We start from the raw sequence: 12,659 nt of genomic DNA, 5'->3' as shown, positions 1-12,659 counted from the left end.
AACCTGTTGGGGGACCCGTTCATGTACACAACAGTACCTTTCATAATTCGCCCCCGAGCTAGGCGCGTGCCTCGACCTTCCCCACGTCGCGAATTACTCGCCACACCGCGACAATGGCGCCGGCTCGAATCATCGCGGACTCGGATGACTCCGACGACGATTTCGACTCACGAGACACTGCCCCGAAACCTACGACTTCCGTGATACCGAGCCAAGGCCGCTCCTCCGACCCCGTGAGCGTCGCGACCAACTCGACAGACCCCAAGTTCTTTCAAGCGATCTACACCGAGCAGCAGCGTGCGGCAGCCAACGACACATTACCAAGGCCAGACGGATCATCCGCATCAAACGGTGCAGCGCTCAGCTCCATGCCAGCACAGATCAAAGCGCAAATGGAGAGGAGCGACACTGGTACCTCGTCGCTCACCTCAGCCAGCGATCTGATCGCAGGGTTGGACAGTCCCGAGGGACAGGAACCAGAGGTGGTGGACCTCACGGAAGTCGCATCGCCTAAGATGCTCGCCGCCCATGCGACTCCCGACGACATGTGGGATGTTCCCAGCAGCCCGGTCGGCGGCCGAGCGCCTCTGGCCAGCCTCGCGAAGAGCAGAGCATCAACCAGTGGTACGAAAAGGAAGCGATCGAACAATGTGGAATTCACATCACCGGTGGCTATCGAAGTGCCTTCGCAGGGCTCCACGCAACCATTCGACGCTACCCCTGCAGCGAGGATGGAGAACGGGAAGAGGGCTCGACTCAGGAACCCGGACTTATCTTTATCGGCCGAGGAGGACGACATTGATATGGTGGTGGTACCACATACAGCTGTGGTACCCTCATTTGGCGACCTCGTCTCTGGTCAGAAGCCTGTCTCGATGTACATCGAGTCCCAAACACTGAGTGCGAGTCAAAAGTTGGAATATGAATATCACTCAGTTGGCCCGTCTCCAGAGGATCCAGCACTCACTCCTACTCAGCCATTCTCGACTCTTCAAGCTGCGGCTAGGTCAAGTGGGGCTACGACTATTGCATATTCCACGCCGAGCCAGACTCGAGTGATTGGCTTGCCTCCGGCACCAGCCGAAGGTCATCTCACACTAGACACAGTGCACGAGCAAGCTCAGGAAGGTTTCGGAGTGTCAGTCGATCCAGAGGCGACTATAGAGATACAATCTTCACCAGATATAATATCTGCAGCATCAGTACGTCGGAATAGGAAGAACTTGAGGGAGGAATCCCCAAAGACGACAAAGTCTCGCCAAGAAGACGACGGCTGGGATTCAGACGCCATCGGCTTCCCTCGAGAATCATACAAGCCTCGTCTTAGCCGACGCAGAGGTAGTGACACTAGCCGGCAGGACGACGCTAAGGTTCTAGAAAGCGCCGAGATTCCTGTCGCCGATATGGGCCCAGCCGCGCAACTGCTCTTGGAGGAGCCCGTTTCGACGAGCACAACGAAACCAAAGAAGAGGGGACGGCCGAGAAAGTCGGACACCGCTGTAGTGGAAAGTCCGGCACCCACTGAGACCTCGGCCACGCCACGGACCACCGACGCAAGCGAGGTCGTGAAGGATTCTACAGGAACAGAAGTTGCAACGGCGGCTACGCCATCGACCAAGAAGAAGCGCGGGCGGCCAAAGAAGGCGGACAAGAACGCAGTAGAAAGCGTGCGGCAAGCGACTGAAAAGCCACATCATGCACCTGAAGTGGAGCATCCTACGACGGAGGGGAAACATGCGGGCGATGCCTCATCGGGCAAGGCGGCAAAGCGCAGCAAGGGCGAGCACGTCGCTACCCAGCAAGGTTGCACAGCAGACGCGGGCAGCGGCCCCCGAGAGAAGGGCAGCAACGATCGGGTGCTGCAGCCAGTGACGCCTAATGCGGCGCTCAGCAAGTCCGGTTCCGACGGACTGGGACCGCAGAGCGCGGCAGCAGCAGAGGGGAAAGTAGCGTCGACGACAGATGGCGACAAGTCTGGGATGGCAGGCAAAGGTGAGGGGAAACAGAGGTTGTCGACGCCTGCATCTTCCTCGGCGACGAAGCCTATTTATCGGGTGGGACTCAGCAAGAGGTCGAGGATTGCGCCGTTGCTCAAGTCACTGAAGAAATGACTAGTGATGGAAGTTCTACAGGGGTCCTGGACTGAATTGGATGGGCGGCGCCATGGTGTGTGACATTTTTACTCATTTTCTCACGAGATACCCAATGACATGGGCAACAGGCGTTAGCAGGCAAGCGATATGATGGGTATTCGGATGGTATCCGGATGACACGCAGTACCTTATTGATCGGGAGTATTCGTCAAGGTCAATTAGGCCGATTGGCTAATTATCGGGTGATGCGGCACGCCTTTGGTGATGTAAAGGGCAAGTGCGCAGTCGAGTACCAGATAGTGAGACACGATGTCTTGGAGCATCACAAAACGAAGCAATGAATATGCCTTTCCGGAGTGCTCCAAAGGCCTCATCAACGTTTTTGCAAATACAACTTGCGGTAAGGTACGGGGTACGGATAGGTACGTGTGGCTGCGATACCAGCTGAGTCACCTTTACAGAAAGCCATGGCAGCATCAGCCGCCGTGCAGCAGGGCGATTGCTCTATCGACTTTTGACATGCCATGAGCCCCATTGGGAAAGAGGGGTGCTGGAGGGGCATCCAGTCTGGTGGAGGGGTACAAGTGTCAGGACTCAGTAGTCGCCGCCCTTTGGCATAAGCTATTGCATGTTGCAGTTTGATTGCATGGCGGGATGTGGCACGGGTGGGCTCCGCGGCGCCGACATGCCACTCTTCAAAGGCAAAATGCTTCTAGTCTCTTGGGAGCGTGCGGATGGTCGACGTGATGGGCAGGACCGAAATTGGATGTTCAGGATCACGCACGGCCAGCGGTTGGTCCCCGTCGAATATGAAAGATGAAGGCGCCATCTAGAAAGGAACGACAGGGTAGTCATTGGCCAATCAGACTACGCGATTTGAGCATCCCACAACCCACCAATCCCGGCACCTTGGCGTCCCGTCATCGTTGAATTATGTCAGTCGGCGGTCGCTACGGAGCGACTACCTGGTGACAGAGGTGTGGACATGGGCAACCCCGCGCCCCTTTGGCTCTTTTCATTTTTGGTGCGGGGCAAATTTTCACAATTGAACGAGAGGAGGGGCACACAGTCACAGTACCACAGCACCTTAGCTACCTACCTAAGGTACCTACACTGAGGTGGACTCCCGTCGGAGCAGCAGGAGGAGGAGAACGGGACCGCCCACAACACCGGGCCACTTTGAGGGGTGACCGACTCGTCGAGACCGACCTTCGGCCGCTTGTCGCTGTTGCTGCCGCAGTGCCGCTGCCACTGGTGTGTGTGTGTGTGTGTGTGTGTGTGACTCGCCCTCTCTCTCTCTCTCTTTTTTTTTCTTGCCCTTTTCGTCCGATTACTCCAAGATCTCGACGCCATCCTCTCTTCTATCTCACTCTAGCTAACAGAGATCTTGCATTCTTTTGCAGAGACAAGAGACGACGTTCTCTTGCCGTCTTCTCCCTCTCTTCCCCTTTTGCCTGTGCTGCAATTGGGCTTCTTCCATCCCCCTCTCTGTGATTCTGCCCATTGCACCTCAACTCCCCTCCTTCACCGCATACCGCATACCGCATACCGCATACCGCATACGCAGCTATCACCATGGCCACCAACGGTACCAAAGGCGAGGCCGTCGCCGACACCACCCACACTACCTCCCAGCGGTATCTCAGCACCCGTGGAGAGGACAGCGGTGTATGATATCCCCCTTCTCCCCACTGTCGCTTGCGCATGTGTCTCCCCTTGAAAGCCGCCAAAGCCTTGGCGCGCGCGCGCATTTTTGGATGCCATACTCGAGGCCACGCAATTGCTGACCGCATGACCCCAGTTCTCCTTCGAAGAGGTCGTCCTCAAGGGCCTCGCGAGCGACGGCGGCCTGTTCATCCCTGAGCACATCCCCCAGGTCGATGACTGGCAGTCCTGGAAGGACCTGGCCTTCCCCGACCTCGCCCACAAGATCCTGTCTCTCTACATCTCCCCCTCCGAGATCCCCTCCGCCGACCTCAAGGGCATCATCGACCGAAGCTACGCCACCTTCAGAGCTCCCGAGACCACCCCCCTCCGCCACCTCAACGACAACCTCTACCTCCTCGAGCTGTTCCACGGCCCCACCTTTGCCTTCAAGGACGTTGCCCTGCAATTCCTCGGCAACCTGTTTGAGTACTTCTTAGTGCGCAAGAATGAGGGCAAGACAGGAAAGGGTATGCTATGCGCCTTCGTCTCCGGACCATGCGGGCCACGGCCTCAAAGATACTATGCTGTGCCAATTGGGATATGTGGGACTAACTAACACGTTGCGCAGACAGACATCATCTGACTGTTGTCGGTGCCACGAGCGGTGACACCGGTTCTGCCGCCATTTACGGTCTGCGAGGCAAGAAGGATGTCTCCGTCTTCATCCTTCACCCCAAGGGCCGTGTGAGCCCCATCCAGGAGGCTCAGATGACGACCGTCTTGGACGACAACGTCCACAACCTTGCTGTTACTGGCACCTTTGACGACTGCCAAGTAAGTCTCGCCCGCGCGCCTACACACCCCCTGCCGAATGGCATTCCCTAACCCCGAGTGACCTAGGATATCGTCAAGGCTCTCTTCGCCGATTCCGACATCAACTCGACCCACAACCTCGGTGCCGTCAACTCCATCAACTGGGCGCGTATCCTGGCCCAGATCGTCTACTACTTCCACTCCTACTTTTCCCTCGTCAAGTCTTCCGAGACTTTCAAGCTCGGCGACAAGGTCCGCTTCGTCGTGCCCACGGGTAACTTTGGCGACATCCTCGCCGGCTACTTTGCCTACCGCATGGGTCTGCCCGTCGACAAGCTCGTCATCGCGACCAACGAGAACGACATCTTGCACAGATTCTGGACGACTGGCAAGTACGAGAAACAGCCCGCTTCCCCCGCGGAAGCCGCCGGCGGCCTGGCTCAGGACGGCGTCAAGGCGCACGAGGATGGCGTCAAGGAGACTCTCAGCCCCGCCATGGACATTCTCGTCTCAAGTAACTTTGAGCGCCTGCTGTGGTTCCTGGCCTACGAGTTCGCCTCTAGCGCCGGCATGGACGACGAGTGGAACAAGAGACAGGCTGGCCAGGAGGTATCTTCCTGGCTCAAGGACCTCAAGACAAAGGGCGGCTTCGGCCCCGTCTACCAGGACGTGCTCAACTCGGCCCGTCGTGACTTTGAGAGCGAGCGCGTCAGCGATCCCCAGACCGTCGAGACCATCAAGAGCTACTACAACAAGATTGGCTACGTCCTGGACCCTCACTCCGCCATTGGCGTGTCTGCTTCCGAGCGATCCATCGGCCGCGCGGGCGCCGAGGTGCCGCACATCTCGCTTTCCACGGCCCACCCTGCCAAGTTTGCCGGCGCCGTTGACCTGGCTCTCAAGGAGGAGGAGGGCTTCGACTTCAAGGCCAAGGTCCTGCCGTCAGAGTTCATCGGCTTGGAGGAGAAGGAGAAGAGGGTGACGGATATTGTCAACGACTGGCAAAAGGTGCGGGAGGTTGTCAGGGCGCAGGTCGACGAGGAGCTCAAGGCCGCCGAGAGCTGAAGTTTTGGAATACCAATGAATGGGAGCACATAAAGCAGCATTAGAAGCATGCAGATTGTTGGCCTGACTTCCCCTCGGGCTTTTCCTCTTTCCGTAAGGGAGGGATGAAAAGATTTGTTGGGAAGGAAGCCAGAGCATACAAGGCAGGCACAAACAAAACAAGAGAAGGCGCTTTTTCTTTCGGTATGGTTTACTGTGGTTTTGCGATTGGGGCATTTCGGTTACGGCATTGATGTCTCTCCTGATTTAGTTTCTTTCGTCGTGCCCATAGAGGAAGAGGGGGGGTTAAAGAGACTGGCATGGATGCTGGAGAGGGGGGGAAAGAAGCGGTGGTGTCGTCCGGATGGCAAAAAGGGTTGAGAGAGAGAGAGAGAGAGAGAGAGAGAGAGAGAGAGAGAGAGCAAGAGAGTGGGCGCGCACTAGGTACTTGCATTGGGCGTTGCCTTGGCTGAAAGCCATTGCCTTCCCACACTAAATGTTTGAACAATATTTACAAAAGCAAACCAAAGAACGCTCGCGCTCGTTCGAGTGGCGGATAACTCCGTTTGAAGTATGGGCAATGTTTTGAAGGTTTGCTGTGTGAATACCTTGCTCTGATGGCAACACGACGTCTGGGTGGGCTATCGAACGGGGGAGAGTAAGGTATGTAGGTCGGTAGGCGTGGTAGGTATCTAAGGTAGGTTTAGATGCCCGCCGTCGGAAGTGTTGCCATCCAAACCGTAAAGGCCCAACAGCACATGTCAAACCCTATCGTGAGGTCCTTTTGGGGCTTTTTTGTCTCGCATGCTCCAACCTTGTCTCCGCCGTCTCGACATTGTTTGTGTGATATGAGATGCCGTTGGGGAAGTTGTGTTTCCTAGTGGCCAAACGGATCGCGGGACGGCGTTTCGTTGAGACGCCGGAGGCCACCGTGGTGGCGTCACGCCGGAGGGGAAGGCACTCCCGGAGCCAGACGGTCGATCTGGGATCCTCATGTCCGGAGGAGGAGCGGGGTTGAGGGAAAGGAGGGGGAGCGGAGTAAAGGGGCGGTGGACGACTTCTTCGTTTCTTTTTGTTTGCGTTTGTGTTGAGACTTGGTTTGGGATGCCGATGATGATGGGATGGTGATGGCGATGACGGTGACGGGATAGTGCTGGGGACTTGGGTGCTTGAGGTAGATATCATGTGATAATAGGCGGACGAAAAGTCTATAAGAAGGAGGTTCTTTCGCCAACGGAAGGAGGGTTTAGAAACATTATCCAGACATCACACACTTCGTCTTCGCACTCAACTCAAACAATCCCAATCAACCTTTCAACGTTGCGATTTCACGAAACATTCCTCATCATGCCTAACCAGATGACCAAAGAGGCCGCGTCTACCATCCAGAGCACCCAGGTTCGTCACTTTCCCCCCTTGATCTCTCCCTTACTCTTTGCATGATTAGAGAGATGAGCTGGGTAGATGATCTCAGTGAAGGCTGTCTCTCCCGATATTGACACCACCACTTTCTATGTAGGCCAAAGGCGGGAAGGACATGTCGTCCGGTGGCTTCGCCGCCAGAGCCCAGGGCGCGGGCGACAGAAACGCCAATGCTGGGCTCGGTGGCCATGGACAGAGCGGCGGTCAGGGCGGCGGTCAGGGAGGTCAGCAGACTGGCGCGAAGAAGTAGGACGGCCTCTCACGGATAAACGATTGCTCCAAGGGGTTCAGGTGGCCGAGGAGGGGTTGGGAAGGGCACCTTATTTCTATTCTCGACACTCGTTTGAATAGTGGAAGTTACATGTATGGCTCATCTATCTACCTAGCTCTTAAATAAGATTGGAGTTAGGAAATTTGGCGGTCCGAGACGATGTGACGTGATATATTAGAGAGGCTGTTTCATGCAGTGGACTTTGAGAAATAGCACTGTTATTCCGGTGAATTGTACATGTCTGAAGAGCATCCTTTTCTACCGTGCTCTGGGGATGGGTAGGCCAAAGAGCCGATGGGATATCTTTTCTGCAATCAGAGACCTGGCGACATTGAGGCGGCTGGACTTTTGTGTATGAAGATACCCTTTCCACTCTTCTCCCAGTGGTGAATGATAGAAACGATTTGTGGTGACCCGGTCCCGATCGAGCTTGCCTGAGAGTAAAATCCTTTCGTCTTCTACTCTCTCATGGATTTATCAAGGAAGAGGCAACCCACAACTTGGTCAAATTGGGGATACTTCACTTTCAACCTAGGATTAAGCTGGAGGCAGATACAAACTTGACGGTTAATACTTATGCCTCAAGTGGCTCAAGTTATGCAAAGGGACCCGACATCATCGCGAAGACGAGATCTTATCCTGCGTGGAGGTTTCTAAGAAAAGTGAGCAATAACCACATGTTCGCTTCCCCCCCTCTGCATGGAACCAGTTTCTTCGCGTCCAGTAGGGTACTTTCAGCCGTGTACGGCCCCCAAATATGTAGGAACTTGTCACGGTGTATTTGCCACCGCCAATAAGGCCACGGACTAGCAGGATCTCAGCGCCAGGCAACGAGACTCAGGACAGGGGAAAGCAAAGGAACATTATACAGGGCAACAGAAGAGAATGCTATTATCTGGCTGCCTCACTCGAAAAACAAGAGCAGATGACTTGAACTCTTCACGCAAAGTTACAGGAATAGCATCCTTCCTGACTGCTTTTGAGACATGGCATGACTGGCAAGAAAGACAAGTCAAGGAAGAGGCTGACCAACCAGCTTCAAAGTGTACAATCCTAATACAAGGTGCCTGACCAAATTCGCGAGTTTCAATGTGGCAGCCTCGTGGAGGCGGTGTATACGGCCGTGTAAGACGTTTATGCCCATTATCAAAGAAGGTTGTTCGTGGTGGTGGTCATGAAGAATAGATACGTACCGGGACCCGGGGCTTGGCGGACGTGGGATGTGGAGAGGCAGCCCAAGCGCAGCCGCGGTGACCTAACAGGGGTCGTACAGTGCTCTGACACCGGTACATGTGCTGGTAGATAGGCGCTTTAAGCACTGTATCCCTCCGATGACGGCGCCTGTTTACCGCAATGCGCCTGCTCCACGTGCCTCTACGATCTCCAATTCCCATCCCCAACTGTCACACCTCCAACACGACATCATTCAAGGATCAACATCTAGACCACCAAGAACCAACCGCGCCGATGTGCTCTCCTCAATCCGTGCCATTTTTCCGTTTCATGCAACGTACAGGCAGCCAGACTCAGACTCTGCCTTTTGACTTAGTTAAGTAAAGTATTCCGCAATGCCCGCAAGCAAACCCCCCGGGATGAACCGCCGCCGGGTCAAAGCACAGCCCCCTGCCCCCCGGAGCTGGCCCCGAATGACCCCTCCTCCTCCATCGTCCACCCCCCCCTCTGGCTCTGGCGCGTGAGACATGCCACTCATGCGCTCACTACAAACGACCACCCAAGTCTCACCGCGCACAACTTGTGAGGCCGTCTACATGACCTTGCCTCGGACTCACACCTAGGTCAGCCAAATGGGCACCCGACAACCTCTAAACCTCTTCAACGTCAGGTCGGCGAGGGGCGCCTCAACTTTGTACACACACCTCTCTCTTCCCTGGTCCCCATACTCTGCCCTGCAGGGTACCTTGCCTTAGTATGAACAAACCAAGAGAAAGGGAGAAAGAAAGTCGTCCATTCCACAGCCAAGACACAAACGTGCTAGGTGCTATTGTCTGTGATGCCTACTACCCGTTCAAAAGGGTCCAGTTCGTACCAAGTCTCATCATCGTGCCGCACCCCTTCCAAACGGAAGCGCGTCAGCCACCGAGTCGCCGCTCATCCCCTTCTCTTGCCCACGCGCTTGAGACTCGTGCCCTGTTGCCTCCTCTCTCGATGACTCGCAGCCGTTCCTGCCTCTTCCCTGCGCCTACTTTTTACGAAATGTATCCAAACAGAGAGAGTGTGTGAGAGAGAATCTAGTCTAGTGACGAACGTACCCAGAGCTCTGGGATCCCGAGTCCTATGCCAGGGCACACTCTACAGAAACGGTCTTCCTTGACAGGATGCCTCCCCTTTCTTTTAGATAGATAGACCAAAGGCAAGACGAAGCCCTACCCGCTCCCGCTCCGCCATGCAGCCCGTCTCACCCGGTCCTCATTTGGGTTTGCGAGACGGAAAGTCTTCTGCTTTGATCACCTGCATGTCGCCCAAGCTCTCGTGGTCTGCTGTCTTTATCCCACAAATCTACATATCAAGGCCTCGATCTGCCCTTCTTGAACTCCCGTCGGTTTTCCGGCCTTCTCTCGTCTTTGTCAATAGTCTGAACCGAAATCTCGATACTGCTTTTACGAAACATTCTAGTCCAACTTCAACTTCAACTTCAACAGCCTCACAACAAACCTTGACTTACACAGACGACTTACACTCACCCTAGTCTCTCTCACTCTCAACAACCACTTCAAGAACGCAGCACCAACAGCCTCACATCGAACTCGCGGCCACAAGTCCCCGTAGACCGGATGGCCACCCGCCGGTGGTACCTCGAGACCTCTCCTGACGGCAAATACCAATTCGTCTCCCTCAAACGCTCCCGCTCCCACCATCACCACCGCCATCACCATCATCACCATGAAGAACCAGCCCCAGCCCCTGCCCCAGCTCCGTGTCCGACCCCAACACCAGCACCACCAGTCCACCACTGCTGCCGCGACGACTGCGCACACATCACCGCGCCCGAGTACAACGACCTCCTAGACCGCGAACGCAAGCTCCGCGAATCCAACGACGTTCTCGCCCGCGAGAACTATGCCCTGAAGTGCAGCCTCCAAGCCTCCGACATTGAAGGCCGCCGCCTCTCGGCCCTCCTCATCGCGTCGCAGGCGGAGAACCAGCTCCTGCGTGAGGACAACGACAGCTTGCGGCGCACTATAGAGAGTTCGGGCGGGAACGCGGGCAAGTACCTGCGCGAGGTGGAGCGCTTGAAGCATAAGCTGCAAAAGGTGGAGCGTGAGCTGGCGGCGAGGTTGAGGCATGGATTGCATCATCATCATCATGGGCTCGGTCACGGGGTGGCGGAACGGATTGAGGAGCTGAAGAGGGTTGTGCGGGCGTGGGAGGGCAAGTTTGATGTTGTGGAGGAGCGGAATCAGCGGTTGAGGAGGGATTTGAATGAGCAGCGGTGTGTTATTGCGAGTCGGGATGAGAGGATCAGGGAGTATGAGAGGATTCTGAGGAGGCATGGGTTTATACGGTATGAATGAGGGGGATGGGATGGATGTGAGGGATATACGTTTTTCTCCTTTGGATTTCTTCTTCTTCTTCTTCTTCTTCTCCGTCTCTCCGGGAGATGTGGACTTTGAGCGCGGTTGAGAATAAGTGTCTTCAACAGTCGGAAGAGAGTCTCTTTCTTTGGTAGGACCATTTGGTTGGGTAATCTTTCATGAGGAAGCCTCATTGTAAGTTTTTCCCTCTCTTCGAGATATCATGCCTTGGAAAAGAGTACTGACGTTTGCATCTTCATAGGCTTTCATCAGAAATTGCAGGGCATCATTCTTATTGGATTGCGATTCGAGATAGACTTTTGCTGACGATGCTTCATTGGATACTCCGTCATGCAGGCACTGCAAGATGGCTATCGGGTACGCTTATTGGAGCATCGCAGTTCCCGACATTCGCTCATGACACCTTTCATTTGTTGACAACGGCTTGACCGGCATGGTTACACGGGGTTGAGCTCGGAGATATTTTATCAAGGGTATTTTTGAGGTGGATGATGGACAAATGGAGAGATAGATTGTCATCTCACACTGCTCTTCAATTTATGTTGTAGTTATGCCCGTATTAGCTACATCACTCAATCACCCAAAGCCTTTTCTTTTCATCTTCCAAGCATGAAAGCCGAGAACTCTCTCCAACACTTTTTACCATGTTCCACTTCAGCCTAGGCCGAATCTCTCTGCACCGAAATAAACCGGCGTTGCGCCTCATCCGATATTTGGAGCCACTTGAGATGAACACATATTTTCCACTACTAACTTCACAATTTTGAATGGTTTGATTTATTCGAGAGTTAACGAGATCTTGATTTGAGTTTGTCGTCCTAGATCTCTAGGCTTGGGTCGATGGATTAGGTGGAAGAACAATTACCGCGGCATATGCCATTTTCACTTTACGCTGTCATGAGAATCACTATCAACGATAGAATTGAACAATCAACCAAGAGTCTCTCAAAAAACAATCTCATTATGCGGCGGTGGCTGTCGGGGGGTGAGACGAACGACGGGCACCGGGTCACCAAGTCAGCTGTCTCGAACCGAGACAATGGGCCAGACTAGACCCCATGACGCCATCCCGTTTCTTTCGTCCCTCCTCCAAAGATTACCTCCAAATTTGGCACACGCAACTCTCTAATACAGGACGGAGTACCTAGGTACAGCCAACAGCCCGGGATACCACTCTGGGGGATACGAAGGAAAGTCCTGTCAAAATGCAAGGGTTTTCAATTTGTGTAGGCTGTAGCTGTAAACCCCCCCCCATGGCCACGTCAAAACAGACGTAATGGTGCGCAGCATAAGGCTGCAGCATAACCCTGGCGCCGGGGGGAGGCAAAGGAAACTGGCGTTACAGAAGCCGTGGCAGCGCGCGAATGCGCGATTGCGCAAAAAAGGCGTTGCGCACAACCAGGTATGCGAGTCTGCAACGGGCTACATACGGCACAGGATCGATATCCTTGTTGTTGGCCTCACCTAGACCTCCCCTTTCTTTCAAGAGACCATTCTCCCAATGCAGTAAGGTGAATCCTTCCACGACGCAGGATAAGACAGATAAGATAGATTGCCAAAAGTGCAAAAAGCTCGGCCTCCATACTAGGGAACCTACGAAAGATCCGAGGAGACTCTTACCAGCCTCAGGTGTAGCGATGCAAGGATTGTTACAAGAAGATATACGGGACTCGAACCCGGGACCTATGAGTGCGGGGCTATTCCGTCAAAGAGACATTCTCCGCTACGTCACAGGCCTTGGTGATAGTATTGAACAGAATTTTGAATTATAGAGGTAGGCAGGCGCAGGTTCACAAGGAAGCGTCGACAGGATTG

The 12,659-nt window shown here is 54.5% G+C and overlaps 3 protein-coding genes across 3 annotated transcripts; all 3 read left to right on the top strand.

Annotated features, from left to right (window-relative positions):
- Window positions 1-113: 113 nt before the first annotated feature.
- Window positions 114-2,111, top strand: BDP55DRAFT_691194 (uncharacterized protein; the record flags this gene model as incomplete). Its single annotated transcript, XM_060576939.1, has 1 exon — window positions 114-2,111. One exon carries the CDS (start codon window positions 114-116, stop codon window positions 2,109-2,111), a length of 1,998 nt encoding a protein of 665 aa, XP_060433397.1.
- A 1,246-nt stretch (window positions 2,112-3,357) lies between these two features.
- Window positions 3,358-6,027, top strand: BDP55DRAFT_651285 (threonine synthase). Its single transcript, XM_060574042.1, has 4 exons — window positions 3,358-3,761; window positions 3,895-4,267; window positions 4,369-4,574; window positions 4,641-6,027. The coding sequence occupies exons 1-4, from the start codon at window positions 3,669-3,671 to the stop codon at window positions 5,616-5,618; spliced, it is 1,650 nt and encodes a 549-aa protein (XP_060433396.1). The 5' UTR covers window positions 3,358-3,668; the 3' UTR covers window positions 5,619-6,027.
- Window positions 6,028-9,806: 3,779 nt separating this feature from the next.
- Window positions 9,807-11,065, top strand: BDP55DRAFT_375850 (uncharacterized protein). The gene has a single exon (XM_060567129.1). The coding sequence runs from the start codon at window positions 10,083-10,085 to the stop codon at window positions 10,821-10,823; it is 741 nt and encodes a 246-aa protein (XP_060433395.1). The 5' UTR covers window positions 9,807-10,082; the 3' UTR covers window positions 10,824-11,065.
- The last annotated feature ends 1,594 nt before the right edge of the window (window positions 11,066-12,659 follow it).

This window comes from Colletotrichum godetiae (genome assembly GCF_030913485.1).
Source record: "Colletotrichum godetiae strain CBS 193.32 chromosome Unknown BDP55scaffold_7, whole genome shotgun sequence".
In the NCBI taxonomy this organism is placed as follows: Eukaryota; Fungi; Ascomycota; class Sordariomycetes; order Glomerellales; family Glomerellaceae; genus Colletotrichum; species Colletotrichum godetiae.
Note: the sequence above shows the minus strand (reverse complement) of the source record. Positions and strands in the feature narration are given on the sequence as shown.

What these genes read in the sequence shown, in the direction of transcription:
- BDP55DRAFT_651285 (XM_060574042.1), top strand. Translation starts at nt 3,669, where the DNA reads ATGGCCACCAACGGTACCAAAGGCGAGGCCGTCGCCGACACCACCCAC. An exon ending in CCCGTGGAGAGGACAGCGGT is followed by an intron (nt 3,762 to 3,894) that starts GTATGATATCCC and finishes GCATGACCCCAG; the next exon opens with TTCTCCTTCGAAGAGGTCGT. An exon ending in TGAGGGCAAGACAGGAAAGG is followed by an intron (nt 4,268 to 4,368) that starts GTATGCTATGCG and finishes CACGTTGCGCAG; the next exon opens with ACAGACATCATCTGACTGTT.
- BDP55DRAFT_375850 (XM_060567129.1), top strand. Translation starts at nt 10,083, where the DNA reads ATGGCCACCCGCCGGTGGTACCTCGAGACCTCTCCTGACGGCAAATAC.